General features: G+C 37.7%; 1 protein-coding gene across 1 annotated transcript in view; it reads right to left on the bottom strand.

Moving 5' to 3' along the window:
- The window catches only part of LOC150082346 (protein O-mannosyl-transferase TMTC3-like), a 257,040-nt gene that overhangs the window by 15,007 nt on the left and 218,364 nt on the right, over positions 1-23,669 (bottom strand). The window contains exons 16-18 of the mRNA XM_090380488.1: positions 9,695-9,781; positions 6,228-6,301; positions 4,355-4,475 (exon numbers count right to left, since the gene is read on the bottom strand). Coding sequence (XP_090236614.1) covers positions 4,355-4,475; positions 6,228-6,301; positions 9,695-9,781 — 282 coding nt within the window. The remainder of the gene's footprint in view (positions 1-4,354; positions 4,476-6,227; positions 6,302-9,694; positions 9,782-23,669) is intronic.

The following is a 23,669-nucleotide window of genomic DNA, read 5'->3' as shown; positions in this document are numbered from 1 at the left end:
ATAAAATACAAAATAAAAATGAATGATTTTAGAGATTTTGTCGAAGATAGTTTATCTTTAAAATCGAGTGAGATTCACTTTTCAATTAAGAAAGCCAGAAATATCTTTGAAACCATTGCGGTTAGCAGTGCTGAAGCTGAGCAAGCTTTTGGCATAATGAATAATATTGTGACAATTAAACATGTTGCAGATTATGTTGATCATACATCTAAATGGAAAACCATTGCTTCAATTTGATCTGGATCAATACGTCAAATCATTCCTCTGTAATCATCGCTATTGAGCAAAGCAGAAGATCGACAACAAATATTAATAAAGAAGTAAATTCTATATGGCAATTTTTAGAATAAATTTTTCTTGAATATTTGTATAATATTTTTTTCATGTAATCTGATTTTTGTACCTTTTCTAGAAGAGTGCATTTTTTATGTAATATTTGTTTTTATATTGTAGAATGTTTTGTGATAGTTTTTGGTATTTATGATATGGAAAATATTTCACGTTATTTTTTATTTGAAATATTAAAATTTTATCATGAAAAAAAAAAAAAAAAATTTATCCATTATATTTCCATAGTTGTTAAAAAAAAAAGAAATATGAATAAAAAAGTGGCGCATATGCCGAGAACGTGCGGTAGATTGTTTTATGTGAATCCTTTGCGTTTCTTTTAGATATTTTGATTTGTATATTGATTATGAAATAAAAGAGTTTTTGTATTGTAAATATTTTATTGAACATTTGCAAATTCATAATTTCTGAAAGACAAGATACAATGGATTTATGATAACTAAAGTAAAAGATGTATATCTGGAGACTAGGCACCGGAGAGGTGATCTAATAGAGGTGTATAAGGCTTTCAATGGTTTGAGCATGCTCAATGCCAATGGGATTCTTCATCTTGCTCAGAATAATCAGCTCAGAGGGCATAAATTCAAATTGAGGAAGGACGGATGTCGGATAGATGTGCGGAAATTTGCCTTTGGCCAGCGGGTGGTTGGTTGGTGGAACCGACTTCCATCACTTGTTGTTGAAGTTGATAGCCTAAACAAATTTAAAGCTCAACTGGACAGGTATTTCGAACGAACGGAGGGGTGAAATGGGAGTGGTGTGTGTTTTTTTTTTTTTTTTTTTTTTGGCTGATGCTGAATAAGCTTGCTTTCTTGCATCATATGCCTCTGCTAATGCTAATGCTAATGCTAATGCTTGCAATTGCAACGTATCTAAATGTCTCTAGAAAACAGTGTCGATTGAAGTACCGATCTTGTAGTTGAAACAACATACGCAGCTGTTAGGGGCTCCTAACAATGGAATGTTACAAAAATGCAAGGCAAAAAAATAAATTGCTGACAAATATTTGTATTGTTGCAGTCATATGACTGTATTATTGCAATCATACTTACTTCAGGAAGTATGATTGTGACATCATACTATTCAAAAATTCTAAAAAGTTAGAACTCGAGACACTATCGTATCCAGGTATCATTGTAAAAGGGGGAGGGGGGATATGATGAAATCAGGCTGACTTGCAATATCGGTCATGAAAAATGCATCACCGCTCTAATCACACTACTAGTGAGTGCTTGGCAGAGACTAATAGCGTGAACGTGGGAAGTGCCTCTGGCAGAAGCCATGGATAATGTCACTTCCATGACCAATCAGATTTACTCAGCAGGAATCCCCAAGGATGTTTCACATTATAAAGTTGGAAAAACTGTGAGCCCATTATTAAAATATTCACAGTTCATCACTCTCTCTCTCTCTCTTTCTGTGTGTGTGTTATTTATGATCAACCCCTTTTACTTTACCTTATTTGTGCATCTTTATTTACAAATAAGGTAAAGTGTTATTTGTGCATATTTATGGTTTTCATGCTATTTGTGCATTTTCTTACATCTGTCTACTAATAAAGCTGCCCTGATGTAACCACTTTATATAAGTTGGGAGTATTTATGTACATATTTCTAACCTTGTGTAAGATAGTCGTCACAGAAAATGTTATATTTCTCTGCACACTCTCCTAGCCAGATGGCTGTATAATGGTGAGACCAAATGTTGGCAATAAACAGACATAAAACATGTGCATCTTTTCATTTAGAAGTAAAGCGGAAGGGAACTGATACATAAGTGATCAGTCCCTTTTGATAACCAGCTTAGCAGTGTTCTTCAATATGCTGGGCATAGGAAGATTCCATGATGAGAAATCATACAGAACACAAATTCTGCAAATTCTGTGTGTGTGCATGCGTGCGTGCGTGCGAGTAAGCGAGCGAGCGAGAGAGAGAGAGAGAGACCATGAGAGGCAGTCATGATCCCAGGATTTTTTAAAGAAAGAGCTAAAGCTGTTAAATGGAGGGTCTAAAATAGTGTTTGGTTAAAGCTTGGGATTAAGCTTTAATCATTGTGCAACAGTAAAAAATTGCACATTATTTTGACCATGAGGAGAGCTACAGTCCCTTTAGTCCCTACTTGCAAATGCTACTGATGGCACCTACTCAGGATATCACAGGAAGATCGACCAGACTGGAACACCTGCAAACACCTTCAGTGTGTGTGTGTGTTAAGCACCAAAACAACCAAGGCTATGAGGTGTCTATTGTGTCTAGAAACTGCATGTATTCTATGGATGATTTTTTTTGTTGGACAAAAAAAGCCCGAGTTTAGGAAAATCTACGTAAACCTTGACTGAGACTGCTAACTCAGTCACTTTGTGAAAAAAGCCTATAAAAATGAACCCAGGCCTTTTCCACCTGGCGTGGGGAGCTTCACTGCACTACCTGTAAGGCCTGCAAATACCTTTTTGTGTTTAAATATTACCACTGTCAATTGGAGCCTATTAACGATGCTGCAGCAGCACATCTCTCATTCCAAAACACCTACCATTTTTCTGAAACTGTAGTGGAATGCAGAATACACAGCGGCAAATAAAAGAAAGCATAAAACAAGGGGGATATTCTGATGATATCCCACCAAATATGACCTCAGTGACCACTTTAAACCAATACCACTTTAAACCCCCTTCGTTGAGCCTTAAACAATGTTTTCAGATAAAATCTGCTTCAAGGTGTATGAAATTTTAAAATTTTTACAAACTATAAACCAGTATCAATGTATATAAATTAGTTTTATGTTATTTTAAAATATTTGCAAATACAAACATTTATTCTTTGTCTTGTCACATCTTGTTTTAATTAATGTTTACTGCCTAATATTTTAATTCACATTCTTCTTGGACCTGATGCAATAATAATGCAAGGTTGCCAATGTGCCATTAAATATCAACTCAACCAAAACATTAGAGCAAGATGTTTTGGTTAAACATTTAGTTAAAGCAGGAGATATCATTACTAGAGTACACATTGGTCATACTCATAGTGTACTTTTTCTTACCAACAGGAGATGACCCTCCATAATGCTTACCCTATGATCACCTACTTCCCAGAATATACTTATAAAATGTGCAGATTATCAAAATAAAAGACTAATAGCCTTAGGGGCTCACATCTGGTGAGTATGGGCTTGGCAAACCCAGGGTCCTGAGCTGGACATCATCATTCTTCTCTTTCTTCCCTTCTACCTCTCTCTCTCTCTCTCTCTCTCTCTCTCTCTCTCTCTCTCTCTCTCTCTCTCTCTCTCAGGGTAACATGGGAATTTTTTTTTTTTTTTTCTTTTTTGGCTGGTGCAGCATAAGCCTCAGGCTTCCTTGCACCTTATGGCTGCTAATAATAATAATAATAATAATAATAATAATCTATTTTCGGCCTCCTTGAAAATAGCCAACAACTCTTTACACAACATATCTCGGAGAATTCTGCAAATGCATTCAATTACATTTTATATTAAAAGATGCTTACATCAGCAGTTGGTTGTGTTTCAGTTCAGGAGATGTGACCTTGAAAATTCTAAGAAATACAAAAAATATTCTTTATTATTATTATTCTATTCTTGGTTTCCCAATTTATTTATTTTTGATAATTTGTAATTGAGTTTGGCAAATCATAATTAGTAGAACACTGTTTTCACTTTACTGAAAAAACTAAAAATTTATTTTTTATAATTAAAAAAGTGTTTCTCACAGACATGATTGATTTGTTCCATTTAGAGTGCGAGAAATGAAGATTAATATAAAATTATGACCTATAAAAATATACTTAATGTAGAATACATTGATAAGTGTAATATGGCCAAGTGTCCCTTGCATTAATAAACTCCAAAACAACAAAATTAATAAATCACTAATGAATAGGATCAAAATGATCCTCTGCAAACTTGTGGTTTTAAATGCAAATACCACTAGTTATTTGTTTTCCTATGTCATGATAGCAGTGTCATATAGGAGATATTGTGCTACACTCACCTCTATTGCCTTTTTGAAGCAGAATTCTGCTCTGTAAATATCCTTGTCTTCCATAGCTATCATCCCCATATTGAAAAAAATTCGTTCATTGGCTCGGCCTTTTTTCTGCAACATATCTAGTCTGAAATGTATGCATAAGATAAGAAGTGCGGTAAGTAATATTATACTGAGAGAATCTGAAAACTGATTATTATTGAAATGTAGAAACTTTCAAACAAATTCGTTTCATAACTCTCCTGATTCTTTCAACCACTCTTATATCGGGCTCTAAATGGCAAGTGATAGCAATGATTTTAACATCAACAGTGATTATAAGTACATACCTTTTGTACATAAATTTTTTAAGGTGTTTTGAAAGTCCTTAAACTGACAAAATTTTCTCTCTCTCTCTCTTTCTCTCTCTGTCTCTATATATATATATATATAATTAAAATGAAAATAAAAGTAAATGAAACAAGTGCCAGTGGCATAGCAAACCAGTAGAGTGAAAAATAAAAATAAAACACTACATAATGAAGTAAAAGGGGGAGGTGGGGGGTAAAGGGTATTGCAGAAGAAACACTTCTAAAATAATTCAGAGAAAGCCAATTAATAAAATACCAAATAACATAAATTTATAAAATACCAATTAATTGTCATTTTATAAAATAGTCAAACAACTTTTATAAAATAGTTAGACTATTTTTTTGACTAAAATAATCAAATGACTTCAGGAGATTCCTTGTGGAAACATTTCATCTCATTCATTTGAGGCAGCTTCTGAAGCAAACAACCTTTGGAAGCCTTTCCATTTCTGCAACCCCACACAGAACTTGAAACATTTCTGAAGGGGTCATTTCAAAATGAGATGTCCCTAATATTCCCAAAAAAGAAATTACTGAAGAAATTAAAGCAAAACATGTCATTAATGCCAAAAGAATAATGACCAAACAGGATGGTGCTCTTACCTCCCACAAGAAACATTATTCTTACCTTCGGCATTCCAAATTGCCCTGTAATTATAGCTGGCCACCTTTTTTGTAAGATGTGTCCATAAATCCCAAATCTATTTAGATGTTTCAAATGCCAGAAATATGGACACTCGCAAGCAGCATGTCAAGATATGGTTATTTGTCCCTTGTATGGCTAAAAAGATGACTTCCAATCTGAATCACCTTAATGTGGGCACCTGTGCCTGGTGAGGGGACTTCCCAGTGACCCTGCTGGATTTAGAAATTAGCATCACTGGATCCAATGTCCACACCTTCCCTTGAAAACTTTCACTAATGGCATAAGAGAAAACCAAGAATGTGAGGAGGGGAGAGGGAGGCAGAATAACTAACAGACAATATGAAGCAGTCCAATGAAATCTGTAGTAGGGAAGCTGGACTGTGGATGTCTCTGCCGAGAATTCTAACTGTTTCTCTCTCAGTTCAAGTTATTGGTTCTAGATCGCCATCACTAGAATCTGACATGTTTGCCATGTGCTGCAACCTGTGGACTTGCCAGTAAGGGGTAGCCTGGTGGTTGAGGAGCCCAGCCTTAATACACCATTTTAGTTCCTACTTCGGCCAAGACAGGAGGTTCAGTGTTGACCCATTAATTTTCGTATTATATTTTGTACCATTTTTTATTTTTTAACTACTTCATTATGTTAATATATGTATATATATATATATATATACCTAAGTAATATAAAAAAAATCCAATATTCACACATTAACTTTCTCTTTAAAAAATGTTTTTGGTATTTTTGTAGCCAGTCCTCTAAAATTTCTTTTATAAATTACTGTGGCATTCTTCTTATGTAAAACTAAGAAGTAATATTTGCTGTTAGTCTTGCATAAAGATGATTTCTGTTAGTAAGGAAGTTATTTTTTACAAAATATCTTACCTTTGGTATGCTAATTTTCTTAATCCAGCATTTCCAGTTTCCTGAGAAAGAATGGCAAAATTGACCAAGGATTGCTGTTAAAAAAAAAAAAAAAAAAGTAAAATGTTAAATGAAAATATAAATCACCTATATAGACTAAAAGTTCAAATATATATAGACTATATAGACTAACAGTTTTCAGTGTATGATATATCTAAGGTAATGAAAAATATTCAGCCATTTTTCTGTGTGATGCAGAAATACTTTCATTGCAAGCCCCTTTACTTGATTCTAGTTTGTAGTCAACGTTTCTTTCAAATATATGTTGGATGGAAGTACTGCAGCGGAGTTACTGATATGATATTCCAGTTAGCAAAATACAACCTTGAAAATATCAAATATTATTATTATTATTATTAGTTACATGGTGCAAGGAAGCCTAAGGCTTATGCTGCACCAGCCAAAAAAAAAAAATATTCCCCAAATAACACTGTGAGAGAGAGAGAGAGAGAGAGAGAGAGTCAAAAGTAGAAGGGAATCACCAAGAAACAGAAGAATGATGATATCCAGCTCAGGACCCTGGGTGTGCCAAGCCCATACTCACCAGATGTGAGCTCCTGGGTTAATTTTTTATTAGAAGCATGTTATTCAAGCCAAAGGCTCGCTATTCTGCCATATATATTTCCATTCTGTAAACAGATATGGCAGAATCAAATCTATAACAAACACTTTTAAATCAAGCAGGGCCTCCAACCTTGTATATCAAATCCAGTATATGATTAAATGCACAGCAAGAAGTTCTTGCTATACTATAAATTGGATGAACTCACTCCTATCTACTTAGGACAGATCTGACACACTGCAGTACTCCTCATGATACAAATCAGGACCAATCTATGATACTTGGCACCTGTATGCAAATAAAATCAATGTCCCCAACCTCCAATTCTCCAACAAAAATTTTGCATACCTCACATTTATGTGTGAGTAAGAACATGAAAATTACATTTTTACTATTAATTGTTAATGCAATACTTAAATTATTTATTAAATTACTTGAAAATGTTACTTAAATTACTTGAAACATATAAATATTATAATATATGTATTACTAATGATAAGAAAAATACTCAGATATGAAGTTCTCTGAGCATTGTAGACTGGTTGCAAGGAGGGCCCATGGTGTCCTTTCGATGATTTATCGAACAATTGAAAGTAGAGATAAGGACGTCATAATTCCATTATATAAGGCTATTGTTAGACAACGCTTGGAATACTGTGTTCAAGCATGGAGATCGCACTTAAAGAAAGACATTGTGCTTCTTCAAAGGGTCCAAACACGAGTAACTCGTCTGGTGAGATTGGAAAAAGGGCATCCATATGTGGGTTACAGAGCTTGGAAACTAGGCACCTTAGAGGAGACTTGATTGAGGTGTTTAAGTCTCTGAGAGGCATAAGCAAAATGAATAAGGTTGAAATTTTCACAGTTATAAATGATTCTAGAATAGGGGCCATAATTTCAAGTTACAGGGGGAATAGTTTTATTTTAACCAGCGAGTTATAAATTACTGGAATAAGTTACCTACAAGGGAGGAGGGAAATGCATAGCTTGTCCATATCCTTTTCTCTTATTAATTATTATTATTATTATTTTTTTTTTTTAATTTCTTCTTTTTATTATTATTTTTAAATTTCTTCTTTTTATTATTATTTTTAAAATTTTCTTCTTATTATTATTTTTGTAAAATTTTCTTCTTATTATTTTGTAAAATTTTCTTCTTATTATTATTAATTTGTTTTTATTATTTTTATTTTATTTTATTATTTTTATTTATTATTATTATTTTTTTGGCTGGTGCACCATGTGGCCATTACTAATACTAATACTAATTAAAAAACAAATTTTACAAAAATTGTATTTTTCTGGTTTTTTCAGTAGCAAACATTCTTATTATATTATCTACTTCCATTTCATCTAATACTTCATATTCAATAATTATCTACATCAATTTTGTCTAATGCTTCATGCATGCTAGACCTAGACATCCGTGGCAGCCACCGCAGACATCTGGGTCTGGCATGGCCAGATGTCCTTATTGCCTAGTAGTGTCATCACACATACCTTGAACCAGCCCTGATACATATCTTACCTCTTGAGAGTGATTATATCACTACATTAAATTATAATACAAGCCATTCAAATATGAAAACAAAGAAATATTTTTTTTCGTATTCCTCATTAATTGCTCTCACATTTCAGATCTTTCTCTACTGTAAGATCATCAAACGAATGGTTGTCATATCATAGACCCATCAGCTCTTTTTGAATTTTTCACTCTGCTTGAAAAATTCAAAAATCCCTTTCTTTATAGAAGCAGCTGACTAAGAACTTGATTGCAAAACAGGATGAAGGTCTGAACTCAAGTGAGATTTATGTCTTAAATTCCAAACATTGCTAAATTATTGTTAACAGAAGGGCAGGCTATGCCTGGCTCTCAGCATTTCAATGTCTATCAATTACAAAGACAGTAGAAAGGACAATAGACAAATACATGGAGACATTCTATCTTTACAGACCAACACACATACAAAAAATTTATTTTCTCTGTGGACAAAAAAATAAAAGGTTAAAATATACAAATTATGGCATGAAATACAAATGGAAAACATTTAAGATAGATATGGCAAGGTTAAAGAGGGCTGTCCAGGTGCAAATTAATATTATTTTCAAGTTGTCTGTAAATGTTGTCTGAAACTGCCTGTCACCAATTGTGACAGGCAGTTGATATTAACATGTGCTTTTGTTTATTGTATTTATTTTGCTTTTGGTAGTAAACCTGTTACAAATACCAATATAGGGACTACAATTTGTAAGGGCTTTTTCCAGTGTTTTTTTCCCTACACATTAATTTTCCATGGACAACTACATTAGATCTAAGCAATAGTCAACTTCACAGATATGTTGTTACTTGGTTTTTTAGGCTAATATAAAAAACTTGGTTTTTTACATTAGCAATTAAGGACATATTGCTCTGGAGATATACGGTGGTCATTACCTGACCTTTCCGCATCCTCCATATTTGGTGGTCACGGGCTCGAACCCCGTTGTAATCAAGAAGCGTGTGCAATGCACTGCTGCTCCTGCCCACCTGGCTATGGAGGCACTTCAACTTCACAGATATAATTATATTTTGATATGTGTATATAATTTTGTATTAGATAAAATCTCCACTCAGAATTAGATGACCAGAACATCCCACTGAAGCTACAAGTGTGTGTAATTTTTAGCATTAATACTAGACCAGAAGGTCAAACTTGGTATATGGTTAAACTGCCTAGTAAATTAAAAAGGAAATAAATAAAATAGGGTTTTTGATGTGTATAATGTTTTTTTTTTTTTTTTTTCAAAGCATGTGTAACTTTTAATTATATTTTTATTGACAGATGTATATTACAAACCATTTTTATGAACTATTCATTCAATTTACCTCATGGTCTGGATCCATTCGAAGAGCTTTATCAAAGTAGAACAATGCTCGATCTGTTCTTCCTCGTTCTAAATATATTACACCCAGCTGAAAGTTTTAAAAATAAAAAAATAAAATAAAAATAACTATCTTGACCTCTAAAGAATATATATCTTAATACAAAATTTAAAAAGTCTTTTTTATATAGTTTAATTACAATGACCCATACTATTACAAGAATGCAAATTCAAAGTTTTTTTGGAAGTATATACAATTTTTTTAATATTTCAGACAAATTTACAATTAACAACCTGAACTTTAGGGTGTTAAAATCATAGGCAGGGACAGGAGATATGGTTGACTACCAATGACAAAACTCTTTCCCACTCTTCAAGATCCAGCTGCCAAGTATTTAGTGACAACAATGGATCTTTACATTGATCAACTAATGCTTTCTGTGTATAAATAAACAGTATAATCTATGAAAGTACACGTACTAAGTTTCTTTTTTATATATAATAACTGTAAAATTTATATATAACACATATATTTTCCACTAACTAAGAAAGAAAACTGTAAAATTTATATATAGCACATATTTTTCACTAATTAAGAAAGAAAAGCCATCTTTCTTTCTTTCTTATTTTATTTTTAGTCACCTTTTCTTCTGTGATTGGGTCAGCAGTGGTATTGCTTTTGGCTCCAATAGCAGAAAGGAAATCTGGGTGGGAAAGACTGTCCCTCTGGGCAAAAAAGAGCATAACTTGATTTTTGCAACACTAACAGTCCTTGGGTTGCAGTCCAAACATTCAGGAAAAAAAGAGGAACTGTGCAGCAATGCAGTTGTAAAGTGCTAAAAACAGGACATGAAATGAACCCAATTTCAACCTTTATCATTATTTGTAGTAATAGTGAGCAATCCACCATAATTTTTATTCTTATTACAGTATTTGTAGTTCTTTAAGAATGAACATGTAAAGAACACTTCTCTGAGAACATTTCGTGTTATTATTTGTCCAAGGAGATTTTGTTCTACTTTGCAATTTAATTGAGGGGGGTTTCATCCAAGTTGGTTTTGTCCTATGGGGGTTTTGTCTGGACCAAGCTGCTCCCACATCCCCACTTATAAAGAGACCTGACACTAACAACTGATACAATTACTGTAAAAAAACACCAAATTGTCATGAACAAACTTGAGAGATAAAAAAAAAAAACTCACCTCATCAGTCCTCACACGCCCACTGGTACACTTCATCAACCATCCACACCGAAAACACTTGTATTACGAAATTATAAAATTCACACTTGTACACCATTCAATTACAGCCTTACATCCATCCTTTTGCAAATGGAACAACAGCACGATAATTTCATATTTCCCACTAAAATCAGAACCGAATTTGCATCCAATCAAACAATCAGAAATGCAAAATGAGATAAATTACATGTTCCCAATAATCAGCCAATCGCAGAACTTGATCGGACAATCACTCCGTTCTTCTGACACACCCCCAACGGAGATACCCATGTTCTGTAGTACAGTGAGAATAATATATATGATACTATTTTTAGCAAGGCAATACATAGCATTCAGGGGATCTTCAAAAGATTTATATGAAAATGACAATGGTAACTTTTTAGAACTTAGTGAAACAATTGCTAAATTTGATTCAGTTATGGCAGAAAACATTTGCCGTATTCAAAAATCTGAATCGAAAAATATCGTGCATTATTTGGGTGATTAAATACAAAATGAAATTATTGAAATAATTTCACAAAATATTACAGATAAAATACTAGAAATTACTAGAGAAGCTAAATATTTTGCTATGATTTTCGTATAATCACTGAAGATGAAAATAAAGATATGGATACAAGGAAACATGCTAAATCAATAGCCTTAAAAATAACATCTTATAAATTTCTTTGTTCGATTATAATTTGGCATGATATTTTAAATAAAATTAATCCGTTAAGTAAAATGCTCCAAAAAGAAAAAAAAAAAAAAAAAGGATTCTGATATACATGAAGCTCTTGAATGTCTACAAAATATCACGGAATTTTTAAAGAAAATAGAACATAGGAAGCAGCTCAAAAAAATGTCCAAAAAATATGGCTACTATAATTGGCTAATTGGCATTGAAGCGTCATTTTCAGAAGTAAGTAAGTAAGCACTGTAAGAAAAAGATTGAAAAATGTCATTTTGATTATGAAAGTAGAGATGAAGCTATTCATGATCTGCAACAAAATTTCAAAATTAATTTTTCTTTCAAATAACAATTTTCTCCTTAACTGAAAGGTTTACAAAAATGAAAGAACATGGAGAAATATTTAAAATGTTTATCAGTTCAAGGCACGAACCGAGCAAGGGACTGGACAGTAACTGGAACCAGCAAATTCCACCAGAACTGGCCATAGATCAGCAACCCTGACAACAATCAGCAACCCTCTGTGACAAAGGTGCAAAGAATAAGTAAAAGACAGTGTTCCCCCCCCACACTCGCTCCTGAAATCCTGAAGGAACCTGATCACTGCATTTGATATGGATCCCGGACTTGACATTTATCAACACAGACCTTCACTGACTTGACTAAACTGGACGGGACCTGGTCCCATGAGTGATATCCCAAATGGGAACACCAATACCACTGAAGACCAACAGCAGCTTGCTGCTTGCCATTTTGGCTCTCCAACCATGCTCCCTTGCATGGTCCTATATTTTCTCCTCTCCCCTGGCAGGGAAAGGGGAGGGGACGGTCTTTTCCATCCTTTGCCCTCCTTTCCACTCCTCTCTTCACCTGGTGGGGCATGGGCTTGCCCCACTGATTATCTGGGGTCACCTTCTCTATCATTCCCATATTTCTGTATTTTCCCTTAGCTTTCTGTCTCCTCCCCCACTCTACCTAATACACTAGCATATACCCCACATAACTTGAAAAATTTAATAACGTCTAAATTTAATTGCATTCACACTAAACTCATATGGCATTTCTACTCAATTTTCGTAACCCCCACCGAGCGAGAATTTTTTTTTTTTTAATTAATTAATTTATTTTTTATTTTTTTTAGGTCCAAGCCACTGAAATCTCAGGAAATTAGGTGGCCGAACCTACCAGAGTAAATATCTAAATACTAGTGTACTTGGTCTGCCTCCACGAGGCATAGTGTGGACAACATTGGGCCCCAGCAGGGGTTTAGCGGCTAAATGGCCAGAATGATACACAACACTACACTTACAAAATTCATACACTTTTAAATCTCTGGCCTTTACAGTGAACTGTCACACCCACAATGAAAGAAACACGGAGATGGAGGACACCCCTGGTGCTGTTAGACATGAATACACTATACACTATACCAGTTGTTTTCAACCTTTTTTTAATAACGGCACCCCTAAGTCAATTATTTTATTTTGCGGCACCCCTACTCAATTTTCTGCCTGTTAGATCCGATTCTCTCTCTCTCTATATATATATATATAATATTAAATATATATATATATATATATATACAGGGCTTTTTTTGTGAGAGTACGCAACGGTATGGCGTACCGGCACCTTTTTTACAGCGTGCCAGCAGGGGTGACATGCCTGGCACGCAGTCGGTGTCAGCCATGCTAGCTGCTTCCATCTATTAAGGAGATCACGTGACAATGGGCAGAGTCAGCACCCGTCAATCACGGCTGTATCGCTAGCAGTCTGGAAGGGGCACCTGTTTCTGAATCTCGACCAAAACTTCATTATGAAATTATTTTTACTTATTTTTTTACTTGGTACTTACCGTATTTTTACATTTTACTTATTTATTTATTAAATAAGACTCACCTTTGACTTATTTTTAATATACTTGTATAATAAATTTATGCTTAATAAAATGTGTGTTAATAAAATTAATGGTCGAGATTCAGTATCGGATATAGCGTACCAACTGCTAGCGATACGGCCGTGATTGACGGGTGCTGACTCCGCCCAGTTGTTGTTGTTGTTTTGGTTTTAGGAGCATTAGCAACTAAGGCCATATTGCTCCAGGATATGCGGTGGTCATTCCTTAACCTTTCCGCATCCTCCGTATTTGGTGGTGACGGGCTCGAACCCCGGTCTAATCAAGAAGCGTGTGCTACGCACTGCTGCTCCTTCCCACCTGGCTACGGAGGCGCCTCTCCGCCCAGTGTCACGTGATCCTTAACAGACGGAAGCATGGCTGACACACACTGCGTGCCAGCCGTGTCACCCGTGCCGGCACGGAATTTTTCTTGATAGCAAAGAATGAGTACCGGCACCTATTTTTTTACAAAAAAAGCACTGTATATATATATATCATATTATAGTTATTACAATAATATAATTATAAAATTACATTTCATAATACAAATTATATATATACAGTATATAATAATTTTATTCTCTATATATAGAGGTACTAAGTAAACATCAATTATAGATCACCACAAAATTAAAAAGGTACTGTACACCTTTTTATAATGAAATTTTTTTTTTTTTTTTTTTTATGAGAACCCCAAACACGAGAGGTATTAGAACCTATAGTACTTAGTACCGTGCTTGGGTTGGAGGTTGAGAAGACGAAAGAAGATATTTGTTGATATTGGACTTGAACTTCTGTAGATTGTAATTTTCAGGAAATACGTATGAAGGAAGGTTGTTCCAGAAAACGGCAGTTGAATGAATAAATGAGGAAGATGAAAAGTTGGTTCTGTGGGTTTGAAGTTGGACAGTAAATGGATGTTGGCTGGTGGCAGCACGTGTTCGGACTGTTTTGAAAGAGAGAACAGGAATTATAGAAGCCAATTCAGAAGAACAGTGCCCACGGAAGTATCTGTAGAAGAGGCATGCAGCAGAAACAGTGCGTCTATGAGAAAGCGAGTGGAGAGACTCTGTTAGAGATGAATCATTAATTAACCTAACTGCCCTCTTCTGAATGGAATCAAGAAGCCTGAGAGAGGTTTTGGGGGCACCACCCCAGATGTGGGAACAATATTCCATGGCAGGGCGGATTTGCGATTTATACAGAGTGAGCAGCTGTTTGGAAGAAAAGTAACGCCGAGAGCGAAAGAGAAAACCAAGTTTTTTAGATGCAGAGGAAGCAATATTTGTAATGTGCTTGTGCCAAGAGAGATTAGAAGTCAGGGTAATCCCCAAAAGAGATATATCATTTTGCCTAGAAATCGGAGTGTCACTAAAGATAAGCATAGGAGCAGAAGAATCCTTTTTGCGAGATATGACAAGATTGAGTTTTAGAAGGGTTGAAATCAACTAAGTTGTCTTTGCCCCACTGGAGAATTACCTGAAGATCAGCATTTAAGGAATTGGCAGCAGATTTTCGAGAACTTGAAGCTGATTGAGCTGGACAAGGTTTCTCAAAATGGAAAGTTGAATGCAATGTGCTATCATCGGCAAAACTATGGATAGGATTTCCAGTCAATGGAAGAAGGTCATTGATATACAAGAGGAAAAGAGTGGGGGAAAGAACTGAACCTTGGGGGATGCCAGCATTAGTGGAGAAGTTAGAAGACAGAGAGCCATCTACCATCACCCTCAGTGAACGATCAGAGAGAAAACTGGATAACCAATTACTAAAAACAGTTGGCAAACCATAAGATGGAAGCTTGTATAGAAGACCTTTATGCCAAACACGATCAAAAGCCTTTGAGATGTCAAGAGCAACTACTTGTGTTTCACCGAACCTTTCCATTGAATTAGTCCATAAATGGGTAACATAAGCCAGAATATCACCAGTGGATCGACACCGACGGAATCCACACTGGCGATCGTTGATCAGATGGAAGGTTTCTAGGTAGTTTAAGAGTTGGCGGTTAATTGATTTCTCCATTACTTTAGAAAGAGTAGAAGTAATTGCAATGGGACGATAATTGGATGGGAGGGATTTGTCACCCTTTTTAGGAACTGGCTGGATATGAGCAAATTTCCAAGCAGAAGGAAAAACACCTTTGGAATAAGAAAGTGAAAAAAGGCGGCAAAGAATAGGAGTAAGTTCAGGAGCACAGGTTTTGAGAACAAGTGGAGAAATACCATCAGGACCTGGAGCTTTCTTAGCATTAAGATTCATCAAAATCCTTCTGATATCCTTTTGACGGAAGACCACAGGAGGCATTGAATGGAGGTGTTAGGAATGGTGGGAGGTGTTTTACCAAGATCATTAATACATGAGCTGGAAGAAAAATGGAATGCTAGCAGGTCAGCTTTATCCTTGGCTGAAGTGACAACAGAACCATCTGGTTTGGACAGAGGTGGGAGCAGAGATGGGCAAAAGTTGCGGCCAATAGCTTTGGCAAGAGACCAGAATGCTCGGCTGCCATTAGGGCAAGAAGCAAGTTTTCTACTCTTAGCCTGTTCAAACTCTAGTTTGGACTGATTAATAACTGCTTTACAATTGTTGCGAGCTTTGGTGTAGGCAGAAAATGAAACTGAAGAATTAGCAAGAAGCCAATTACGATATGCAACATTCTTCTCTTGGACAGCCTTAGCACATTTATTGGAAAACCAAGGTTTAGATAAAGGACGAGATTTTAAATTGGAGTGTGGGATAAAGGATTCCATTCCTGCAAGAATAATTTCACTGACACGATCTGAGCAAATGTTGACATCAGAAGTTTTGAAACAGTAATCAGACCAAGGAAAAGAAGAAAAGAAGTCTCGCAGGTCATCCCATTTTGCATTCTTGTAATGCCAAACAATATGAGGTTGGGAATAGGCATGAGATAAAGGTTCCATTGGAGAAGAGACAATCACCAAGTTGTGATCTGAAGTGCCTAAAGGACCTCTCACTTCAACCTTGTACTTAGAAGGGTTGTTTGTGAGAAAAAGATCAAGCGTATTGGCTGTATGATTAGGATTGTCCGGTATTCTTGTAGGTAAATGAACAATCTGTGCTAGGTCATTAGTAATTGCAAAAGCCTCAGCATCTCGACCTGCTGGGTCGGTGTGACTAGAAAACGGAAGCCAGCTGGAGTTGTGAACGTTAAAATCACCAAGGAAAATTACCTCACTGTTAGGAAAGTTGGACTGGAGAAAGTCAAGTTGAAAAGAGAGGAAGTCAAAGAGCTCCAAGTGATTAGTGGAGTTGGGAGAACGGTAGAGACAACAGATGAATTTTACACAATGAGGTAGAGAGATTTTAAGCCAGAGAAGATCAAAGAGAGGAGATTCCAAATTGCTAAGTCTCTGACAGGGAATATCAGAACGGACATATGCACAAGTACCACCTTTGAGGCGAAAGGAATCATACAGAAAATAATTTGGACATCTGAGATGAGCAGTAGTTGAATCAACTGATAACTGAGATTCAGTCAGAAAAAGTACATGGGGTTTGGAAGACTGCAAGTGGAAATGGACATCGTTGAGATTGGAATTGAGACCACGTATATTTGTGAAATGAATTAGGAAGTCCTTGGGAGGTTTAGATCTTTTCGCAGATAAGCTTGCTCTATTATTTTGACAATTCATGGTATATTCAATAGTAAGAAAAAGTGAGTGGGACATGCTGTATGAAGTAATGAAATTTTTGGATATGGCGTACATGTGGTAAGAATATACCCAGATCCTTGACATAATGTGGCCTCGACAATGCTCCCCGCATACACACTACTCGGACTCCCTCCAGTCACTATCTGGCAGAGTAGAGGTAGCAAGATTATACACTAGCTGATCCGGAAGCCTCCTAGAGAGTTACCAATAGGTTTGGTCCAGTGTACTATCTAGCGGCCGGCCTGCGAACACCATTTTAGAGCTGTACCCTCGAAATGTAAGGAATATTGGATCTCGCCACGACATTCATCATAACCTCAAAAATCATCAATCATACTGCATGATGGAAGAGATAGGGAAGGGTTGGCCGGAACTTAGCTCTAGAGACTAAACATGGGTTCCACCACTTCAAGCCTCCAATAAGCAAAGTGGTGGTATTTCACCGGTTGATGAGTCATCTACCACCTAGTACTGCCTGGTAACATAGAGGGGCGGCGTTCCTCCATGTGGTGTGGGCGCCACACCTCGACCCCTGCTTACGTTGGTTCACACCTGGGTGGTCACCCACCATGTACTTGTGCATGAAGGTTATACCCAGGATTACTAACAGTCCCACCATCGTGAAGGTGCAAGCAGAGGATTTGGCTGTCATAGACCGTCCGGACTTCGCTGAAATTGGGTCCACTTGACTTGAGTGTCACCCGAATATCAGTTCCATCAGCGTTTTAGACTCCCAGGTAGCAAGAACAGCTTGTCTGGCATATCTGAGAGAATGTCTGAGACAACCTCAAGGACCAATAAACATATAAATTTAAAAAAATAATAATAAGTTTAAGTAACTTAAACCCAAATTATGTGGCACCCCTGGAATGTTGTTGAGGCACCCTGGTTGAAAACAACTGTACTATACCATACCTTGAATAAACTTCCCCAAGGGGAAGTCATTGCCGCCACCACCACCATATTGCCCCAAGGAGGCATGTCCACAACCTGGGATCAGACCATTTCCAATTTTCTGGACAGTCTTCCTCCTGGCTATACAACCACTGACAATGGAGCAGATCCAACTCTGCTTAGAAAATTAAAGCTATCAAACAGTAATGACAGAATCTCACTTCACCATGGAGGAGCTCAACAGTACTGCCACCCTCATTAGGGGGAAATAAATGTTCTGGACCAGACCTTTTGGAGCCAGAAATCATCAAAAAGACAGTAGAGTGTGCCCCGAACCTGTTGCTCAACCTCTTCAACCTCTGTCTTCACTCTGGCACCTTCCCAACCTCATGGACGAAAGCAAACGTCAAACTAATTCTGAAAAATCTGACCAAACCACCATACCTCCCGGACTCATACAGACTGATCACACTTCTCACAGTTGCAAGTAAACTACTCGAACGCCTCCTCTATGGATGAATACAGCAATATTATGACAGGGCTGGCCTGGCCTCACCCAACCAATTTGGTTTCAGGTGGGGTTGCTTAGCCATGGATGTCTTAATGCACCTACAAGAACAAGTAAGAAGATGCACCAAGAAGTATTTCCTCATGATTGCCGTGGACTTTGCTGGAGTGTTCAACTCACTTTGGTGGCCAAGTGTCTTGGTGAGGTTTCAGGTTGCTGGGATCCCAGGCAACCTCTACAGCGTCAAGAGCTACCTCACAAACAGATCTATCAGGATTGTTGCTCCCTATGGGACCCTCTCCAAGAATACATTTCGTGGCTGCCCACAGGGTTCAGTCCTTGGACCACTACTGTGGAACGTAGTAATGAACTCCTTCCTAGCCATAGACCTTGACAAGGTAAAATCACAGGCCTTTGCTGACCACCTCATACTAACAGTGTCAGCGGACTCAAAGGTACAACTGGAAACATTGGCAAACCAGGCTCTGGCCACCCTTCAGGAATGGGCAAAGCAAAATCAACTTAGAATATCCCCTGCAAAGACAAACTCCATCCTACTCAAGGGATGCCTCAACCTCAGGCAGCCTCCACAAATCAAGATTGACCAGAAAACAATCGAATTCTCAAAGCAGCTAAAGTATCTAGGCATGATCCTAGACCTGAACCTATCATTTCAGAACCACCTGAAATACTTGCGCAAAAAAGTCAGACGGTACACCGCACTGGTTGCCAGAGTCACTCGCAGAGGCTGGGGCCCTAGACAAATGGGTGCTACGTCTTTTCTATAAAACCATCTTCACCCCAATAGTCACGTATGCATCTGGCATGTGGTATCACAAAGCCACAACTGTTGTCAATAAACGAATCATTGACTCGATTCACCGATCAATCCTTCTGACCATTACTCGAGCTTGCAGCACAGTGTGCATGAATGCCCTGCAAGTCCTTGCTGGCATCCTTCCACTGGACTTAGGGATCATTCAATGGGGCCTTACGCACCACTTGGAGAAGGGTATCCCACAGACATGTTTGGGATTCACCACCAACATCACCAATAGCAAGACTATGGAGAAGAAAAAGCTGCATGCTCACCTGCTGCAGGTGTGGTAGGATAGATGGACCACCTCGCAAAAAAGGCAGAATCACCAGAAAGTTTCTGCCCAACACTGGCTGGGTTTTTACAAACTCCCCACCCTGGTTCTCCCTGGGCCTATAAGTAACATACCTTCTGACAGGACATGGAGCTTTGAATGCAAAACTATCCCTACTCGAAATACAGGAAGATCCCACGTGCACCTGTGGGGGGCTGGAGAGTTGGTAGCACCTGATGCATGATTGCCAGCTCTATGACGACCTCCGCAGTGCATTCATCACCAAAATACAGTATCTACCATATGGACAGGAGCACCACATCTTGGACACAAGGGAGGAATATTAGGCTTTCTCCAACTATGCACTGACTTTGTTCACAAGATGGAGAGCTCTGATTGCAGCGAACCGCAACCAACCACTGACACAATAAGGAACTGAACAAACTTGGAAGGCAATCGTCCCACAGAAGATGCCTGGAACCCAATGGCCTCCGATGATCAAGGCACAAAACCCTGAAGTGGATCTAAAGTCGAATCAATGAGAAATGACTCTATAAACAAAAGTGACGCAAATACTACATGGATGGGAAATGACACAAGGAAGACCCCCACAAAATGCCAACAAGCGAACCTGGACCTTTTGACTGTAAAGACTGCAGAACGGATGGGAACCATCCCATGAATGATCCCACTCTGGTCTGAATGGCCTCCGATGATCAAGGCACAAAATCCTGAAGTGGATCTAAAGTCAAATCAATGAGAAATGACTCTATAAACAGAAGTGACGCAAATACCACATGGATGGGAAATGACACAAGAAAGACCCCCACAAAATGCCAACAAGCGAACCTGGACCTTTTGACTGTAAAGACTGCAGAACGGATGGGAACCATCCCATGAATGATCCCACTCTGGTCTGATCTCTGCTGGGAATAGTCTAGGACCACCAGCAGTTCTGCTGCCAAATGCTATATGGCGATCTGAATGGGGTAGGTACCCTAACCCTATTCATCTTTAATTCCCTATCACAGGCAGGAGGGAGAGGAGACAGATGCTCTGTTTCCTCCCTTCCCTGCCGACCCATCTCTTTGCCTAGTGAGGCATGAGCCTGCCTCACTGACCACCTGGGGGTTGCCTTCTCTATAATCCCCATACTTCTGCCTTTCATCCCCCAGTCTTCAGCCTCTCCCCCACTCTACCTGTATACTCTATCCATGGCAGGGGGAGGTAACTTTCCTTCGTCTCCCCACCTGCCATCCAAACAAACTTCCCTCTGGTGTGGCATGGGCATGCCACACTGCCTAGCAGGGGTCATCTCCTCTATTAACCCTTTACTTCTACTTCTACCTCCAGTCTTCAGCCTCACCTACCTCCCTCCCACTATTATCTTTCATCTAGCCCACACGTCTAAATTTAATAACAACAAAATTTTGCCTGGCCTATTAGGCCTTTTAACACATCTCTCTAGCATTCAACCCCAACCAGCGATTTCCTAACAGCAATCTCATTAAGAATTAACGTCAAACATGTGGAATTTTTCTATTTTTTTTTAGGTCCTAGTCACTGAAATCCCAGGAAACTAGGTGGCAGGACCTACCAGAGCAACTTGTTGTGATTCTGGACACACCCGGCTAGCCTCCACATGGCAAGGTATGGGCAACGTCGGGGCCCACTAGGGGCCTGGCGGCCAATAAGCCGGACAAACAATGGGCACAACGCATCACACTGCACAGACATGGCCTGCACAATTTCAAGTTTGGCTTGACAGTGTACTGTCCTCAATACAGTGAACACACGGGGAGATGGGAGAAATCCCAGGTGCTGTCTGACACAAACATACCTTATACCTTATATACCATACCTTCCTTGATCCTTGGGGGCCACACTCCTGACATTACACCTATTTGAAGAATATCCGTTAATCACGACACTCTGCCTTCTGCCTGCAGCCACCCAGCAATCCATCTGAGAATTTTTCCAGTAATCGCGACATGTTCCAGCTTATACAGTAACCTCTCATGAGGGACCAAGTCAAATACCTTGCTAAAATCCAAATAAATTATGTTGAAATTGTTCCCTACATCCAGTTCATGAGTTACTGTGTCAAAATAACTAAGTTAGTTAAACATGATTTTCCCTTAACCAAACCATGTTGTGTATTATTCAGAATGCCATATCTATCTAAATGTTCCTGGATTGCACTTTGAATCATTGCCCCCTAAGATTTTCCCTACCAATGTAGGGAAAATCTGTAGTTTGCTCTTAGAACTGCCTGTATGTATTGGTGATATGTTGGCACTTCTCCAATCAAAAGGAATCTTTCCCAAGTCCAAAGATGCCCTCATAATTAATTTCAATAGTTCAATACACTTCCTGGCAGCCTCTCTCAAAATTACTGGGTATATGCCATAAGCTCCAGGAGCTTTACTTGCCTTTATGCTTGAAAGTTTTTTTCAAGCATAATAAAGAAAATTTCTACAATTTCTAATAAACAGTCATCTGTAATTTCTAAATCACTAATTTCATATGACTCAGCCTCACTCACAACAGCCTCTTCTCAGTATAAAGGGCCTTTCTTCAGTAAAGAGAGATGCAAAGTACCTGTTCAATTCATCTGCAACATCAGCTAGGTTGTCTAAGACTTTTCCACATTCAGTGCACAAGGGTCCAATCTGATTCACTTTCATCTTCCTTGTATTCTTGTTGTACATAAGGTAAAACTATTTATTCCGAACCGATACAGTGTTACAAATGTCAGAAATTTGGTTACTCACGGACAACACATGTGCCAGCTGGATTAACAGAGAATGTTAATTCAGAATTTACTGTGTCTCAGTCAAAATGTCCAAACCAAAAAAAAAGGAGCATTTGGCCTATTCCAGAAATTGTGAATGGTGGAAAATGAAAAAACACATTCAAAAATATAAAGTTGAAAGCAATGTTACTTACCAGGAAAACAAGGAAGAAGACTCCTGTTACTATCTTCAAACCACCTATTTCCAAATCATACACAAATAATGAGTGAGATGTAACAATAGCCATTATGGAACCTTTCTCTCTCTCCCCCCTACAAACAAATCTAGAAGTTGTAGCTGCTCAGTTATTTCTGCATTTTACTGTTACCATAACTGCTTTATGTCTTCTCCATAATCAAAAAATTTCTTGCACTGACCTTGAAAATATATTATCTCGAACCTTTTCTCCTTTCTGCATTATTAGAGACTTTAATGCACATAATCCCTTATGGGACAAGCAAGGACTTGACAAATCAGGGCAAGTTTTAGAAAAGTTTAACAAAATATATCTTGTTCTGTTGGATCTTCAGCCATACTGCCAAGGAAAATGAAACAACCAATAAAGCCATAATATCAACAGTACATTCCAACATCCAAAACCCTCTTAGTCCACTACAACAAAACAATTCAAAAACTACTATTTAACACAATGCAATTTTCTGTTACATTCCAACATCCAAACCCTATCAGTTCCACACATGCACTACAGCAAAAAAATTCTATTTCACACAATGCAATTTTCTGTTACATTGCAATTCTAACAGAGAAGAATAATACAAGTTTTATTAAGTTCATAAATTTATTTATGTTACACTAGTCTTTATAATATTGGCAGGGTTGTTAATGACAGTATGCTCCTGCAACAGGCTCTAGAAAAGTTAGGCAGATGGGCTGAGAGGTGGCAACTGAAGTTTAACATTGACAAATGCAAAGTATTGCATATGGATAACACCAACCCCAGAGTAACATACCAACTGTGCTGTACTGCACTCAGGGTAGCAGAGAATGAAAAAAACCTGGGGGTAATTGTGCAGTCAGAAGTTTTCTGAGCAGTGCAGATAGGCGGCAAGAGTAGTTCATAGAGTCTTGTCAATGATATATAGGAATTTTGCTAGTAGGCATAAGGAGGTGATTATCCCCTTGTATAAGGCAGTAGTCAGGCTACACCTTGAATACTGCATGCAGGTCTGGAGGCCTCATTTTAGG

Source organism: Mastigoproctus giganteus, chromosome 8, assembly GCF_048544385.1.
Source record: "Mastigoproctus giganteus isolate SK-2022 chromosome 8, ASM4854438v1, whole genome shotgun sequence".
NCBI lineage: Eukaryota > Metazoa > Arthropoda > Arachnida > Uropygi > Thelyphonidae > Mastigoproctus > Mastigoproctus giganteus.
Note: the sequence above shows the minus strand (reverse complement) of the source record. Positions and strands in the feature narration are given on the sequence as shown.